We start from the raw sequence: 17,398 nt of genomic DNA, 5'->3' as shown, positions 1-17,398 counted from the left end.
TCTAGCGTAGATAATAATCGTTAATGTATAAGAGGATATATCGTAATATAATTCTCGGTTGATTTCAGCTCTGTTTCGCTATATCATATAGGAAAGAGAATCAACGGCAATACGAACTGAAAGCGAACACGGAATACGATTGCAAAACGTGGATCGAAGCTATACGGGATGGAAGGTACGTATTGGGTTGCCACAAAACTTTTTTTCGATACTGCATGCATAGTTGAAGAGGATTCGTCCCAGGAACTTTTGTCAGTTTTCTGTTCGTCGAAGAGAATGTGTTAGGCATCTACTTGCAAATTCTTTTTCCCTGTTCAATAGTTAAATATGAGACTGTAAGAGTTTCGAACGAACTAACAGAATATTTACAGGTTCCATTAAAAGCTCTTTTAAAATTGAATTGCATTTTATTGAAGTACAAGAATTTAAGTACAAGAATATTAATATAAATTTAATATAAATTTTGGCTCATCATGATAATTTAATTAAATAACGAAGCTGTATTGTACTTGTCCTGTATAACAAGGATGTTTCGTTTAGTCCCTGTACTTCAATTAATCATCTCCCTTTATTTGCACTTGTTCTAAATCCTGCCAGAAAACGAGGCAAGTGATCTTACTGCGTAAGTACTATGTGCGTAATTAGCGTAATTAAAACGAGAATGTTAGGCGAACAAGCAAAGGATATAACGGAAAATTGATACGTACATTATTTCGAGGTAAGCTTTAGCGAACGACGAAAGTTAATTACAACCTGAACGTTAACACACAGGCGAACTTAGAGAATTACTGAGTTTCGATAGAGATAGCATTATTGGCTGTTGTAACTTTAATACTTAGCATTCTAACGAACCAATGAAGGCGACACTGTTTTGTACGGTGAATCATGTTAAGTAAGGAATTCTGCGAGATTTATGTGTTCTCTGTGAAGCTCGGAATGAAATCCGAACGAAAAATATTTGAACAGAGATTGACGGTGATGAATTACGACGGTTTTAATAACAGAGAGTATGTTCTATCAGACGTGTTCGCGTTTGTATTAAATTTTACATATCCGTGTTTCAAAGGGGTAGAGACCACTGCGAGAAAATAATTTCACCGAAGATGAACATTGCGAAATGACATGCCACACACTTTTATTTCGTTTATTATTTAATAACGCGACTGAGATTACTACTTTTTATCATTATATGAAATATTTCTCTTCGGAACATTGTATCGTTCTATATCGGAAAGTAAAAAGTTTGGTAACGATGAAACACGTGAAAGAAATTAATAACGAACGACAGGCCAGACGGCCGTACTTTACGGGCTGAAAAATGAGGAGCACAATTATTTTCTGTATTATTTGCCGGGCTCGTACGTCGAGAGATAAATTCCTAGACCGCAGTTCTCTTCTTTTTTTTACGTTGCTACCTTAATGGCTCCGCCTGTTAGACGGACGTGATCGTCCTGGCAATGCCTCCAGGTGTATCAAACGAGCACCTCGTGCGTCGCAGGCGACGCACGTTGTCCATCAAACGCTTTTTTCTTCTTCTCTTAAAACAATAGTACCATCACGTAAACGAAGATAAACACTTGGAGTATCTCCAACGAAAATATATCAGAACCATAGTTCCACTTTCCATTGAGCAAACTCGAGATTAATTTGCAAAACGTGTTCCTCGAATTTTAATAAAACGAGATCGTTCCCTTTGAACGATTAATAAACAACGTCTGTCTGGTGCACACAATTTCTTTACTTTATTACTTTAGACACAAATACAATTGCAGTACTAAGAATTATTTTCAGTTAATCCTTATGATTACTTCTTGATAAAAGACCGAGTAATGGCATTCGCACTTCCGGGAATAGCATGCTCTTTTCTGACGCTATACCGAACACGTCGCTCGATGTCCCAGTGAATGGACTATTGATCGAATTTTAACCCAAGAGGCAGCTAAAAAATTGGTGTTATCTGCATTTACGGATAAAATATTTAAATCTCAAGTGAATTGATTGAGAATAATCAATACGGTTAATAATTCAGTCCTTTTTTAAAGCTCCTGTCTGTTGGTTGATGACACGAATCAGTTCAGATTAAAACAAAGAAGGAAATGTAATAGCAAAAGGTGCTTCAGTCTCGTTGTCTGACTAATGGTGTACTAATACTACTTAAACCGTGAACTTTCTAATTTATTATGGATTCTTTTAATTTAATACCACCATTGACAATAATATATAAATACCAGCACGGCTATTGTTATAAATAACAATTTTGCAAACATTTTGTAATTGTAAATTTGGTACGTGCAATTAGGTTCTTGTATTGCACGCTGTGGAAACTTGATTCCGCTGATGTGGTAGAACGTTTCTCAGGGTATAACCACTCAGGAATTGTTAAGGATTACTCGGGAATTTACTTGCAGCCCAGATCTTAACTTGAAGAGCATCCCTTGTCCCAGGAATTTGGTATGCCTTTGACATTGTATACGTAAGATGTACTGAATTGCAGTTAGAGAGCTAATGATTTTAACATTTGAAACACTTAATGGCACTTATGCCGGGCGTACAAGAATATTTACTGAACGATTTTGACTTTTAATGTTTGTCGAAATATGCGAAAATTCCACAGCGGAGAACGAATCATTTTGATAATAGCGCATAATATCTTCTCGTTTGGCAGATGACGTGAATGCCACATTGTATATTTCATAACGTAAGCTACACTCCGAACGTTGTTTATTGTTTCCATCGATTCACGAATTCTCTGACGCAAAACTGATCGATCATGAACTCCAATCCCTGTTTGACATATTGCTAAATTTTCGAGCATTCAACGTTTATGCCTGCATTAATAAACCAAATATAATTAAACTTATTCCTAATAAATTGCATTTCGTTCGCAACACTCGAGAAATTATAGACAAGTTTCTGTTCAAATGAACATGACACAAATTAATAGTTTTTGAAATAATTTTTATCGAAACCTCCTTCCATTTTTAGCAGTCTTTAGAATAAAATCAATGACTATCGCATAATTTTAGATGAGTTTTCTGACTCTATGAGGTGAGGATTAAATTTTACTTCATATTCAAGAATTCATCGTATTAACGTATTAACGTTAATAATGTTGAGCATAAACCCACGAAAGCTCGGTAATTAGGGTTTGACTAGGTCGCGATTAAATTTGAATGCATTTAGTACGTAAGCACAGGAGGGCAGGCCGTTAACTTAGTGGTCATTGATTGCAGTTTCAATAAAATGCTGTTGCAAAAGGAGGAGCTCGAGCAGAAACACTTGCACCTGTTGAAAATAGTCGAGAGCGAGAAAACGGCCAAGTGGCAGTACATTAAGCAATGCGAGGACCTCACATTGGAAAGAAATATGCTCCGGGCCGAAGTGAGTTGATAAAAAGATCTGCTCAAGTCCTTTATATTCTACTTTTCTTTTTTAACTGTTGATACGACAAACACTGACAAAAAATGTGTAAATGTTAATGGCGCAATTTATAAATAAGTCTTCGTGCATGAATATTTATTCTAATCGTTATGCATATTAAAACGTCAGTTATTTCAAAAGCAAGTAAAAGGAATATTGCATTTCTCAGATGCATCATTTCTTTACGTGGCTGTCAATAAAACCGTCACGTATTGTTACATGGTTCGATTTTCAATCTCTGAAGATGCTTTCACTGAACACGTATTGAAGTTTGTACAAGATTTCCGATACGTCAAGTCTACAGTTTACATAACGTGCCGTTCAACCTTCCATAAAAATGATCAAAAGGTTTCACGATACTATCAATTGCAATTTTATTGAAGACGTTATCAAATTCTCCTAACGTGGAAATTCACGCTTTCCTGTGAAGCACTGAAAATCATTTTCAGAGCTTTCAATCAATTTCGCAGCCACTTTTCACATCGTTTATTCACGTCCGGCTGATTTATTCAATACAGTTTTACTCGTTCAGGACTGATGCTCGATATTCAACGTTCTTTACAGGTGGTCAGTCTGAAGAAGCAACAGGAATCGGTGTCGACGTCGTATTCGAGGAGACTAGGAGTCCAGAGAACCATGTCTCAGGGCACTGGAAGTATGTATATGAGTGGGTCACTGTTCAATGACGATAACAACTGCCCCGGTTCCCCGTTTGGCATGCGAGACATCACTGAGGCCGAGATGCGTAAGATAAAGAAGGTTCAAAGCTTCTTAAGAGGTTGGCTCTGTCGCAGACGGTGGCAGCAGATCGTGGAACAATACATAAAAAGTCCTGACGCAGAGAACATGCGTAGGAGGAACAGGTCAGTAGTACTTTTCAATTCCTAAACGCACGCTACCATAATTCATTAAGTTTGATGTTTTTTATGCGCGAAGAAATAAACAATTATTATTCGTATTATTATCTGAAATGAATTTATGCGGCGATGCTAATAGCGTTTTCTGTGCGGTTCAATTATCGTAGCTTCAAATATAATCATCGTTTTTCATTATTTCAATTTGCAAAGTTACTCCGTCTCTGAAATTGTTTATTCGGTACACTTTATTCACCGCGTTTATTTCTGCTACTGAATTTCGTTGCCATTGTCTCAAGGCATAGAATGCTAAATTGTTATTAAACCTGTTTCGCGGTCACTGTATTTTTTTAAGCGATCCTGCAGTGAACTTTCAACTTAATGAAAATGGTTAAACGAGCGTAAAGTGGATGTCGGTGTAGCTAACCGATGCGTGGTGTGAGCGTGGTAATAGATCACTTCAGATGAAATGCTTCTGTGCAAACACGTTCCGCGGTTGAGGGTAAAGTTTACCTTGATAAACACGTGTAATACAGAGTAGGTATTATTTGCCCGCTAGCGTTTGGTATTTAATACGTTCGCGCATTTGTTGACTAATGGTCAACCGCGCACACGGCGCAGCTCCGACGCAATTAATTAATTGCTTTCATAAAGTAATAATTCTTTTAATAAATATCAATTCCTAAAGCATTATTATACTTTAATTTATATAGTAATTCTGGCGACAAATATTCTTCATTATCAAATTGGAAATACAAATTATCATTGTGAGTCATAACACAACGTATCGAGAGTTGAATAGGAAAGTCAACTAACGGACGAAATTCGTTAATAAAAAGCGATCGAAGTTGTAATTGCAATCGCGACTGAGAACATGCCCGCATTTATGCGTTCCTCTTTAAATAGCTGAATCGATGTGCGTGACAGAAATATCGAACGTAACGCAAATATTAACAACCATTAAAAGCATCGCGTTTAACGATGAATTCGTTGGCGAGATTGGGAATAGTATGAAATCATAATAATATTCGGTTTCGCGAAATCTGAGAACCACGTTTATAAGCTGTCCGTCATTTCCCTTTAGATTTGTTGGAAGTAATAATTCCTCGAAGCGGAAACTCATTAGCTTTGAGCGAGAAACCGATTTGCTAATTGCGTCATGTCTTCGACATAGCCATGCGCTAATCAGTACTAGCGATGGCTTAACGTCTGAATGAAATTGATATCCTTACGTCGGATCCCACACGTTCAGAAAAACTTGATAATAATTCCAGAATTAAAACTTCCTTTCTCTCGTATGCAGAGTTTCTGACTTGTGTCTCTATTTTTTTTATAAACGTTCAGTTTGCACGCAGTGGGCTGTTGTAATAAATTTGTAAGAACGTGACCAGTGCATGTAACGTATAAAATAAAGCAGAGTTTGATTTAACTGTTTGAATAAAAATCTGCAATCTGATGATTAGATAATATTCATGATACGAGATTCGATGATATTCCAAGCTGTATTTATTCAGGAAATTGAACGTTTTATTTGCCGAAGCGTTGAAATGAAACGTTTCGAAGAAGTGAGGCAGATCATAAAATGATTCATGTTCCATGTTTGTTAACAATTTCAGCTTAGTGTTTCAAATAGTGGAGGCGGAGGAAGAGTACACGGAGCAAATGGAGATATTGGTGAGCTGTTTCTTGAGACCTCTCAAGATGGCTGCGAGTTCAAAGAAACCCCCATGCAGCCACGAGGACGTGAACAGTATCTTTCTGAACAGTGAAACCGTCTTGTTTCTTCATCAGATCTTCCTCAAGGGTCTCACAGCTCGTATGGAGAGTTGGCCCACCATAGTCATCGGTACGCCTCTCATTACCCGAGATCGAGGACTGGCAATAAATCGGTGCTGATGATTTCAGGCGATTTGTTCGACATGTTACTACCGATGTTGTCGATTTATCAAGAGTACGTCAGGAATCATCATTATAGTCTCCAGGTGTTGACCGAATGCAAACAACAATCACCTGCGTTCGTTGCATTGCTCACTAGATTAGAGAACAAGTCTGTTTGCGGAGGACGTTCCCTGGAGACCTTCCTAACGTACCCTATGCATCAGGTACGTCGGGTCATTTGTCTTCTAAATTAATCCTTAAATAGATCGATTTTACTTCAAGAAACTTTAATCACTTTAATCATTTTCTGATATCGATTTCACTTTGTGGTACTGAAAATATGAAGAATCAAGAATTAGACGTTAAGGTTTAATTCCTACGAAAAATACTTGACTAAATGAAATTGGGACAGTGCAACGTGCATACATTAGAAATTAAAACGTATTTACTCGTGAACAAGGTAGAATATTGGAGTTGGGAAACAGAAATACGCTTTGAAGCAGGTGCATTATGCTCCCAAGAACCATTAATCGGATTGAACAGCCATTATATGCAATCAGAGTATAATACATTTATGTTGAACTTCGCGAAACGATGAACGATCACTAAAGCGGAGAATTAATACCATAACAACTATCTTTGCATTGACTGAATTGTGAAATGTTTAAATAACAATTAACAAAGAAACTGATCTTTTATTTAATTTCTTTTCATTTCGTTTTCAGATTCCAGGGTATATAATCAAATTGCACAATTTAGTATCTCTGACGCCTCTTGGTCACGTCGAACGTAAGAGTTTGCAAAACGCGGGGCAACACTTGGAAGCTCTATCGAGGCAAATGCGCGATGAGGTAATTTATCAATTATATCTCTGATTGATTAATTAATTATATTTTTAATAATCAATTTTGCTTCTGCTTCAGGTCAGTGAAACTGAAAATTTGCGGAAGAATTTGGCTGTCGAACGAATGATCGTGGAAGGCTGCGATATTCTACTGGACGTTAATCAAGTGTTCGTCAGACAGGGTGAGCAGTTCCAATCTTTTAGAATCCATAAACTCGAGAATTGTGATGCGTATTGTTTTTCAAATTTAGTCGAATTACAAAATTTTTTATCTCCAACTACGTGGATAGATTATGATCAATAATTATGAAAAGAATTATATGGAAATTCTATGACTGAACGCAGAGGTGAAATTACTCGGAATCCTCGAATCTCTCCTCGATGGACTGAAATACGATCTTAAAGCCATTGTTTCGGTGATTGATAACATAAATCTCTTTACCAAGAAGGAATTTACTTTTCCTTCAAGAATCACCGATACTCGCGTCCCACCGTTTCCGTTTTACCTTGGGGAAAATCGATGGAAAATTCTTGGCGCCGGTCGGTAAAGTCTCGCGCGATTAATTTCGTGCTTATGGTTTGGTAAGGGAGTCCATGAGAAGCCGAGAATTCGTGGCCGCGAGCGCAAGCGCGCACCCCTGACGTGCCTCGGAATCGATGGGGTTGAATATTTCGTACGCGTTCTACGCCGAATATCTTCGATCATGCGCAACGACTATCACCAGGGCTGCCTCAACGACGTGCCAACAGATTATCAAAATATTTCATGAAATAAATCTTCAGAACTTTATTAGACGACACATTTAACAATATATAAACTTTAAAGACGTTTTCAAATAACATATATCTCTCTGCACTCGATCCAGGCATTAATTTAGATTCAAATTAATTATTACAGAAACAATAATAAACATGTATGCGCAGACGAATTTATTATTGATCTGGTCCTCGCGTTATAATAATTTAACGGGAAGAATTTCTACGCAAAGAGGAAGCGCGTACGTTCTCTCATTCACACGGCCCTGATCCCTCGTGTTTGATATCGCATCACATGGCCACTACGTAAACGTCCCTTCGTCTTTATAGCGTATAGGAAAAGCCCCGCCCGCGAAATTTTTCCCCTCGACACCGTGAATCGAAATTTTCTACGTTTATAACGCTTTTGCCGGAGGACTGATTGAACTCGTACTCAAAATTTCGTATCGCGTTATGGAGCCGACGAGGAGAAGAGCGAGTAAATACAAACGTGCGTGAGCCTTGTAATTGGTGAACAGCCGAAAATGTGATAGCGTAGATCATTTCGTAAGAATTGTGTTAGATTCGGTAGAGGAAAACAGGGACCAAGAAACTGTGCAAATTAGCACTGACAGGGATCAAGGATATTCAGGTACACCGTAATTGCATTTCTTATTTTTGTACACACGAGTGTAATCCTCGATAAGGGTAGGAAGCATATTTTATAGAATTCCACTTACGTGTAAATAGACAGATGCCAAAATTATAATTACTTCGTGAACGTTGCAATTTATGTTGATCATTGAACAGAATTTTAATACGAATCAAACGTGTTTCACGTTCTAATCTCTAATTACCGTTATATGCGTCGTGCGTTGATGTTAATGTACTAACAATACATTTTAATAGTCAATAGAGATACGACGAGAGAATGAACTGTAAATAATTATTTTTTTTCAGGTACGCTCATCCAAATTTTAGATAAGCCGAAAGGCGCACGAAGCAGATTGAGCGCGACTTTCGGAGGAAAGAGCGGAAGCGAGAAAGAGGCACTCAGGAAGTGTTTCCTCTTCACCAATCATTTACTGTTGACAACGCGTCAGTCGGACGACGATGGCCGTGTGAATCTTGTTCCGCATATTGGCAAGATACCGCTCGCCGATGCGAAGCTAGTGGAAGATCCCCACGATCAGAGCACCGCGGATGATGACGGTATTATAATAATTAAATCATCTCGTTTGACGCTTCTTTCCAGCTACGTTGCCGCAATTATTATTAATCAATTATTTAATACAGAATGCAGAAATGTTTATTTCCTCACATTTTATAGCCGTTTCGTTTCGAAACATTTTTCCTCTCTTCGTCTTCGTTTATTTGCGACGCTGCAGATTTTTGTTGACGCTTAAGGGCTGCACCGGCTAACTAAGCATTTGGCTGATCCGTTTAGTGCGAAACTTGTGTCAAATATATTTACATATAATTAATGTAGTATTGCCGCGACTGCGAACTGATTTTAGAACTGTCAGTATGTTCGATGTCCAGCGGTATCAGCGAGAGCAGTGGGAGTGGTAGCGGTAGTGTCAGCACCCAATTGCAGAACCGCGACTTTAAGATAATATTCGACTTGAAATCCGGTGGACCGCAAGTCTCGATACATCTCGTCGCCCATACTATCGAGGTACAATTCACGATCGTGATATTATAGAACAAAAATGTTTACAATTGAATCCACTGCAAAAAATATTTTTAAAGAATCCACTACAAAAAAGACTTATAATAAATTGTGAATTATTTAATTCATACATAATTGTGAATTATATTCGCGAGAAGGATTGACTTTGAATTTGCCGAATAGGATAAAGCGGCTTGGATCAGCGATATCAGCCAGTGCATGGACAACGTTCACTTCAACGACCTGCTACGAGGCTCGTTGCCGGACACTAGTTCCGTCACGATGCCTCAATCCATTAGAAGCGACCCGAGGTTGTTCAAAGACGACGTAGACATCAGATTTAGCGGGAATTTGAATTCCTGCAAGTTACCTCAGATTCGTTCGGCCACGCCCGAGCGTCTGCTTCAAAGGCTGACGGACTTGAGATTCCTCAGCATAGATTTCCTGAACACGTTCCTGTTAACGTATCGCGTATTCACCGATGGAGTCATAGTGTTAGAAGCTTTGAAGAGAGTATTTTACGAGTCCGACCTAAGCGACGCTGAAATGCCGACAGGATCTTTCGTGTAAGTTGACATAATAATCGATCTATTATTACAGAACGAACTAATGAGTATTTATTATATTTTTTTTAGATCTTTAGATGCACTAGCAGGAAATGCGACGGACTCGCAACTGCACGTGGATGACAGAAGGAGTTATATCTCGCCACGAAGAATCAGTGGTGCCAGCACAGTCTCTGGTAGGATTATTTTCAATAATAATTCAGCTGATTTAGCAGTCATATTTCGAGACTCATTAAATCCGTTTGTCTCTTGGAACGAGCCTCCTTTGATTAAAATAAAACGTAACATTTTTTATACAGGGTATGGATCTGAAATAAGTGGCGAAGGGAAGAGTCATTCCTCTGAGTGCGGCAGCGGGTACACGCTCAATTCGAAAGGGTACTGGAAGGGTGGTGCTTATAAAAGAGGTAACTAGATCACAATACGATCTTTACGAATTAACGGTGTTAGAATGAATGTGTAATTATCGATTAATTATTTAAGTGGACGAGGAGCAATTAGGTCTGATCACAGAGACTCCTCCGATAATCAAACAGAGCCCGACTATAGTGTCGTCCACCGTGTCCAGTGATTCTCAATCTCCGACGACGCCACGGAAAACTGGTGTTCGCGTGAAGGAAGAGAAAGAGGAGAAGAAGGAAGAGAAGGAGGAGAAGAAGGAAGAGGACGACGGCTGTCATTTGACCATACCAAAAGTCATTGGCGGTTCGTCGAGCTCCGAGACTCTCACAGGTAACAATTATTCATTTGTTTAATCAGTACTTCTATGAACGTACGAATAATAATATTTCAGATAATACTATGGTCAGTGCACCCTCGTCTCCGAGTAATCTAAGCTCTGTTACGTTGGTCGGATCGACAGGATCAGGATCAGGTTCTGGATCCGATCGTAGCCCTCAGGACGGGGGTACTTATTCACGGGGTGCTTCCACGGACACTGACACGCTAGTAACGACCGACCATCCAAAGGGTGGTAAGTCCATAACATGTTTTAATTTGAACAACGTCCTTTGTGTGTCTTCGTCATACTACGTTCCAATGCTTGAAGCAGCAATCGGACAATCAAGTTGTGAGGATTCCGAGCCCGAGACGCCGAAATTAGAAAAACAGGAAACATTCACGGAGACTCCTCAGACACCGAAAGAAAAGAGAGCCGAGGCACAATCTGAAGTAGCCAGAGAGGAGAAAGAGAAACAAGCCGAATCTGAAAGTAGTTCTCCTGTACCGCCTCCGTCTCCTCAACAACTTCAACACTCGAGACCAGAGATTCAACATTATTCTCATCGTTACGAGCACAGAGCGTCGATCGCATCTGCGCCCGGAGCCACTGTAAGACTCCTGAGAGGAACAATTTATTTACAAACGTTTATCGTCAATACTAATAATTTATTTCTAATTCAGTCCCAGTCTCCTCAGTTAGGTCAGCAGAAACACGAGACGTCGCATCTTTACGATCACAGAGGGTCGGTCGCTTCCGCGCCCACGGTTACTGGAAGGAGCAGTTCCATTTCTACCATAACTGGAGTACGTTGATCAACACTTATATGTCACTTTCGTTTCTGTTTAAACATATTATCGCACAAATATTTATCATTTTTATCGCTCGTCACATTTTGGCCTCTGCTCATAATTATCTAATTATTCAATCAATGGCGGTCTGGTAATCAATAAAATAGTTATAAATATCTTCGAGGAGTCAGTTCAACGGTGGATAGAAAATGCTCGTGAATTGACGTTGAAAATTTATATTTCGCAGAATTATTGGTCAACCAGGCGATCAATACAAGAGTCGGAAATGTATTCGCAAAGCAACTTCCAACAGGACCAGATATCAAGCAGAGCCGGAGTGGTGATAACCAGCTCCAGGCAGAGTCAACGAAGGTTCGTTCCAGTATTCCTGACGTGTTTAAGTGTTTACCACCCATACGTTGTTGTACACATCATATAAAAAAAAAAAAAACGAGTGCGCATGCCGATCGGTCGATTATACGATTGAACAAAATTGATGATCGTTTATTGTAATCGCTCGATATGAAAAGAGAGAACGATGGCATGCAACGCTTCGAAGACAGTGATGATGTATCGAGCCAACGACAGGTAGAACGATAGTACCATGAAATATGATGACGATCCAACGCGAGATTCGTATGTGATTAAACAGAGAAACATGATTTGTATAGGCGTTTGTATATCTTGAAACAGATGAGAGAGGGGAAAAAGAATTATCTCTATTTCGTTTCATCGGTATCGCTATTGAATGTTAATTGTAATAAAGGTATTTTTCACTTTCTTACGCATGAGTGCTTCGTCTCGGTATTCTTACGTGTTTTCTTTCTTCCGCCTACAATCAATCTTCCTTTTCTTTCGTAGACTGAGATATTCGTATCTTTCTATCTTCATTTCGATCTATTCATTTATGAACTTCCTATTTTAGCAACGGTCTCAAAACTGCGATTGGCATGGAATTAAAATTAACTGTTTCGCAAGTGTTTTATAATACGTTCAAGTAATTCAGATAAGAAAGAGAATGTAATAATGTACAGATTTACTAAAAATTATAAAAGTGACTTGAAATTGAGACCGTTGACTCAATGCATACGATGATTATTGGAAAGTTTGTGTATCTTATCTTATTTACATTAAAATATATTTTTCCCTTTAGTTCAACATCCATCTTGTTCATCACTGTTTATTTCTATAAGAACTTATACCAAATATGACTTCACAAACTCTAGTTTAATTTCTTTTTAATTACATTTAAGCAGATGTACAAATGAAAAATTTTTCTATTCGATTAATCGAGATCTGTTGTTAACAATGAATTATAATTTCTAATACAACTGACAATTCTATGAAGATCGTCTTTTCTTTAGGCAACAGTTTTTAATGGCAATGTAATTTCGATGGTGTTTGTAAATCAAGGTGCTTACTTTATATATATGTATATTTGTCTATTGTTTCGAATACGACGTCGTTTGTACAAGTCGTGAAAATGAATTCCTTAAATCCAGGAAAATATTTCTTTGGTCCTTTTAATGCAATTGTATTTCATATGGCGTTTTGTGTCACTTATAGCATTGGACCTGTACCGATATGGTAAGTATCGTCATTTACTGCTTTTGAAACACACACTGGGCAATATCCATTGTACATGGTGCATGACGAACTGTATGTCACCAAGCCACTCTGTATGCTCTCTCTCTCTGTGTCTGCACAATGTGAACGAATTAAACATTTCATTCAATTCATCTATTTTTATTCCAATTCATGACTGATTAATACATAAATTCAGAAAGTTCGATTCAAAGAGTGTTGATAATTCATGGTGTACCACACTTCAAGGTTTTCTTCTAAACAATTTTTATAAATCTGTAAAAGATATTTTTAATAAAATTTCAAATGCATGCGTGCTTGAATTTTACTTATACAAAACAAAATCCCTCATAAAATCGAAATTATGTACTTTAATAATATGAAATTTTTTCCAAACACTTTTATATTTTTATAACTTCGTAAAATTATTCGACATATTTTTATGAAAACATAGAAAAATCGTCTTGATAAATATTTTATTCACGCATCGTTGCTTTCTCTTTTCACTGCATCATGTGCGAGATAAACGAAATAGAAATAGTTGAAAATTTTTTTAAACGCCTTGTATCACTGGACGTTCGCGGCGATGATGTTCACGACATTTGTATTTAGTATGGCAACTGGATACCGCTGTGGCATTGTTGGTATTTGTTAGTTGACTAGACGGCAAAACGCACACTAGTGCACATTAGATAATAGATTAGAAGAATCATTCGCAATAGGCTGATATCATCGTTCAAATCCTCTTCTTTCAACAACGTGCTAGAGAAATGGAAAATTATAATGAAACATTGAATCACAAATTGTGCCAATTCATTTTCAACGACGCCTATGAGAATTATGCTGTACGTAAAAGACTGCGATGCTTCAGCTGTAAAATATTTTAGAGACTCTAATGATCTTCACGTTCAGCGTATTTCGAATGATTGCAGAATGAACATAGAGTAAAGTACATGTGCTACGTAGTTTGTAGATATAAGCAGGAAGGGAAAATATTTTCTGTTCTCCTCACATATAATCGTTCACTATTGCGTAACGCGTTTGATGTAAGACTTGCGACAAAAGGAATACAAGAGTTCAAATTAAATAAGTGATTAACGTACAAAACGTGAAATGAACGAACGACAAGGAATGTAATATTTAATGCACACTGAAGATTTTGGTACAAAAATGAATAAATTCTTAAATATATAGGAGTAGCACGGCCACGGCTGCTACTGCGTTCGCGATCGCAACGTCCGCGTCCAGTAATCCACCGGACATAGACAGGGGCAGTGATCGGGAAAAGAATAGACGGAAGGAGTCGGTCATTTCAACGGCGGCCACGATGCGAGTGCTCAACGTTCTTAGGCACTGGATCTCTAAACACGGTCAAGACTTCGAGTCTAATCCGAAATTGAAAAAACTGACGAAAGAGTTCCTGGAGGACATCACCTACTGCCCCAATCTCCTACCGGCTGAACACAAAGCCGCGAATCAACTCCTCAGATTGATCACTAAACCCGAGAGTAACAAAGTCGACTTGAGGAAATTGCTAAGTCCCCCTTCCGTACGTAAATTTTGTTTCGTACTATTAGACTGTCAATGTTTAAACAATACGTCTGTATGATTTTCTACATTCTTTAGACTTTATTTAAATGTATAAAACTTATTTAAAATTGAGAGTGTTAATATTTTTAGGTGCCGACCAAAGAGAATATCGAGACTTTATCCGCGCTTGAGATTGCAGAGCAGATGACGTATTTGGACCATAAGATTTTTATTTCTATCTCCAGCGAGTAAGTAACCGATATCCTAATTTCTAATGAAATCGATTTTATCTGAATGGATCGTACATTATTATTTTTTTTTTTTTTGCGTAATCAGAGAATTCCTTGGACAAGCATGGATGAAGGCTGACAAAGCTACGCGCGCCCCGCACTTACTCTTGATGACGAAGAGATTCAACGAAGTCTCGCAATTGGTCGTGTCGGAAATCATTCGCCGCTCGAACCTCTCGGCAAGGGTTGCGGCGATCGAGAAATGGGCCGCAGTCGCGGATATCAACAGAGTTTTGCATAATTACAACGGCGTGTTGCAGATCTGCGCCGCATTCACGAACAGCAGCGTGTTCCGATTAAAGAAGACATGGGAGAAAGTGTCGAAAACGGTAAAATCTCATGAAATTTATTACATTAACTATATAGACTGCAGATTTTATGGAATTATACAAAAATTGAATGTATGAAACGAGCACACATTTTAGAGAACAAAATTCGCAGCTGATTTTTAATCACTGTGGATTTTGCTAAATATGAATCTTGAATCATGTCACTTTTTTATGCACCGAGAAAATTGTTTCGATCTGTTCACAGACGAAGCAGACAATTGAGAAGCTGCAAAACATAGTGTCCTCAGATAGTCGGTTTCGAAACTTGAGAGAAGTGTTGCACCATTGCGATCCACCTTGCATCCCTTATTTAGGATTGTATTTGACCGATCTGTCGTTCATAGAAGAGGGTACGCCAGCCATGACCGACGATGGCCTTCTAAACTTCTCAAAAATGCGAATGGTACATAAGTTAATAAATCTCACGTAATTTTTCAGATAATGAATCATGTTGATTAAATCCAGTCTTATATGATGAATAATTTCATTAAAATCATGTTTCAATCAAATTTTCATTCGAATAATTAGAATATGAGAAATGAGATGTAAAACGACGAAACTTGATCGAGTGATTTGATTTTCAGGTTGCTCATGTGATCCGTGAAATACGTCACTTCCAACAGACGCCGTACAAGATTGAACTGATGACGAAGGTCACCAACTACCTGTTGGACCCGTCATTATTGTTGAGCGAGAAAGATCTCTATCGCATGTCTCTAGAGATCGAGCCAAGAGCATCTAGGCTAAGTAGTTCAACTTTGATTAATCTGCCGTAAACGACACACCCACTAAATGAATTTATCACCTACTTATCAATAGTAAAACACGTAATTATCCCCGTCTTCAAGTTACTTTTCTAGATGATAAGAGACGTAATTAAAACGAGACTACTGAATATTTTAACCGCGATCAAAAAAAAAAAAGGAAATGAGCAGATATATAGATGATTCCTGAACAAAATTTAATCTCTCCTTGGATTCAATTCCAGAGAAACAGGTTTACGCGGTATTTCGAGATTGAAAAATATAGCAACAAGGAATGTCGAAACTCTTAACGTGAACGTTGATTATTTAATAATAAGAATTTCATCTCGTTCGTCGTGTTGAATTCGAGATGCTACCTTACTTGCATAAATGTTGAACTTTCCAGTTATCGTTAATTTTATGTAAAGTATACTATATAGAGACGAACATCTCTTTTGCTAGAGTGGATAAATTATGACCTCTGTCCGAAGCATTTGTGACAGTAAGGCAGAAATCTCGTGATTACGATAATGATTCCATCGAAATTTGAATTCAGAATTTATAATTAGATCCCCTGACGTTAGTCGAAGGTAGAGATACCCGATACCCGGACGCAAACACGGCGAGTCCTTTCGCGCTGGACACGAGCCAACGTGTTTCCAACCCCGTCCATTTCTGTCCATGAACCCTCGTTCGTCCGTTTTCTCTGTGTTTCGACCCGCGTGCGTTTACGTCGAATTTACCAAGAAAATTCGATCACGGAAAGAGGAGAGAGAAAGAGAGAGAGAGAGAGAGAGAGAGGATCGATCGCGCCGTGTTTGCAATGGTAGCGCGTGATCGAAATTTCAAACAGTCTTATCGGAACGCTGGTTCGTTCTTAAAGAATAGTTTAAACGAGTATCCTACCAATAGATCCTCGTTTCGTTCGTTACGACAAACTGATGATTAGGCTGCGGATTTAAACGAAGTATCAAAAGCGGATGGGATATCAAAATAGTTATATGTATGTATGATGGGAAATATGCAAAATCCTATTTTTAAATATTTTATTTTATATAAGAATCCGCAGCCTATTGATGATTAAAGTCGTAATTCGTCGACAGACGTTAAACGCTGTCGATGATTATTTTCAACGCGATGGTGCGTTGGGATTACTGATCATTGATTTTTCACGATCTTAAGCTCAATCGAGCAGTATTAATTTCCTTGGACGAACGTTGATATTAAAAGTAATCGAGGGACATTTGCGAAACGGTGGACAAAGATTGTATTTGACAATCAGTAGAGTAATGACTTGATGCCTTCGGTCAGCTCTCAATATTGATCCAGTTTTCATTCACGTACGATTATCGTTTCATATCTTCTTTCTATCGAGTCGACGTGTTTCTCTTAGTTGTCAGCTATTCATTGATACTTCGGTGAAAGGGAAGCGTGTACTTTCTTT

At 38.2% G+C, this 17,398-nt stretch overlaps 1 protein-coding gene across 5 annotated transcripts in view; it reads left to right on the top strand.

Moving 5' to 3' along the window:
• The window catches only part of LOC108626843 (ras-specific guanine nucleotide-releasing factor 2), a 41,894-nt gene extending 25,142 nt beyond the window's left edge, over positions 1 to 16,752 (top strand). The window contains exons 5-27 of one of the 5 annotated variants that reach the window (XM_026815101.1): positions 69 to 175; positions 3,234 to 3,381; positions 3,985 to 4,283; positions 5,891 to 6,120; positions 6,180 to 6,376; positions 6,878 to 7,003; positions 7,076 to 7,178; positions 8,692 to 8,943; positions 9,258 to 9,409; positions 9,587 to 9,969; positions 10,039 to 10,145; positions 10,269 to 10,376; positions 10,453 to 10,701; positions 10,763 to 10,942; positions 11,018 to 11,298; positions 11,371 to 11,493; positions 11,726 to 11,850; positions 13,045 to 13,065; positions 14,257 to 14,611; positions 14,743 to 14,840; positions 14,929 to 15,211; positions 15,417 to 15,614; positions 15,796 to 16,752. In XM_026815101.1, the coding sequence (XP_026670902.1) occupies positions 69 to 175; positions 3,234 to 3,381; positions 3,985 to 4,283; positions 5,891 to 6,120; positions 6,180 to 6,376; positions 6,878 to 7,003; positions 7,076 to 7,178; positions 8,692 to 8,943; positions 9,258 to 9,409; positions 9,587 to 9,969; positions 10,039 to 10,145; positions 10,269 to 10,376; positions 10,453 to 10,701; positions 10,763 to 10,942; positions 11,018 to 11,298; positions 11,371 to 11,493; positions 11,726 to 11,850; positions 13,045 to 13,065; positions 14,257 to 14,611; positions 14,743 to 14,840; positions 14,929 to 15,211; positions 15,417 to 15,614; positions 15,796 to 15,987 (4,317 nt within the window). In that variant the 3' untranslated portion in view covers positions 15,988 to 16,752. Of the gene's footprint in view, positions 1 to 68; positions 176 to 3,233; positions 3,382 to 3,984; positions 4,284 to 5,890; positions 6,121 to 6,179; positions 6,377 to 6,877; positions 7,004 to 7,075; positions 7,179 to 8,691; positions 8,944 to 9,248; positions 9,410 to 9,586; positions 9,970 to 10,038; positions 10,146 to 10,268; positions 10,377 to 10,452; positions 10,702 to 10,762; positions 10,943 to 11,017; positions 11,299 to 11,370; positions 11,494 to 11,725; positions 11,851 to 13,044; positions 13,066 to 14,256; positions 14,612 to 14,742; positions 14,841 to 14,928; positions 15,212 to 15,416; positions 15,615 to 15,795 lie in introns of all 5 variants that reach the window. The other 4 variants (XM_026815100.1, XM_018027753.2, XM_026815103.1 and 1 more) reach the window with 4 other exon arrangements.
• The last annotated feature ends 646 nt before the right edge of the window (positions 16,753 to 17,398 follow it).

Source organism: Ceratina calcarata, unplaced genomic scaffold (assembly GCF_001652005.2).
Source record: "Ceratina calcarata isolate Rehan_Ccalc_2016 unplaced genomic scaffold, ASM165200v1 scaffold43, whole genome shotgun sequence".
Classification (NCBI taxonomy): domain Eukaryota; kingdom Metazoa; phylum Arthropoda; class Insecta; order Hymenoptera; family Apidae; genus Ceratina; species Ceratina calcarata.
This window is presented reverse-complemented; position numbering and strand designations above follow the sequence as displayed.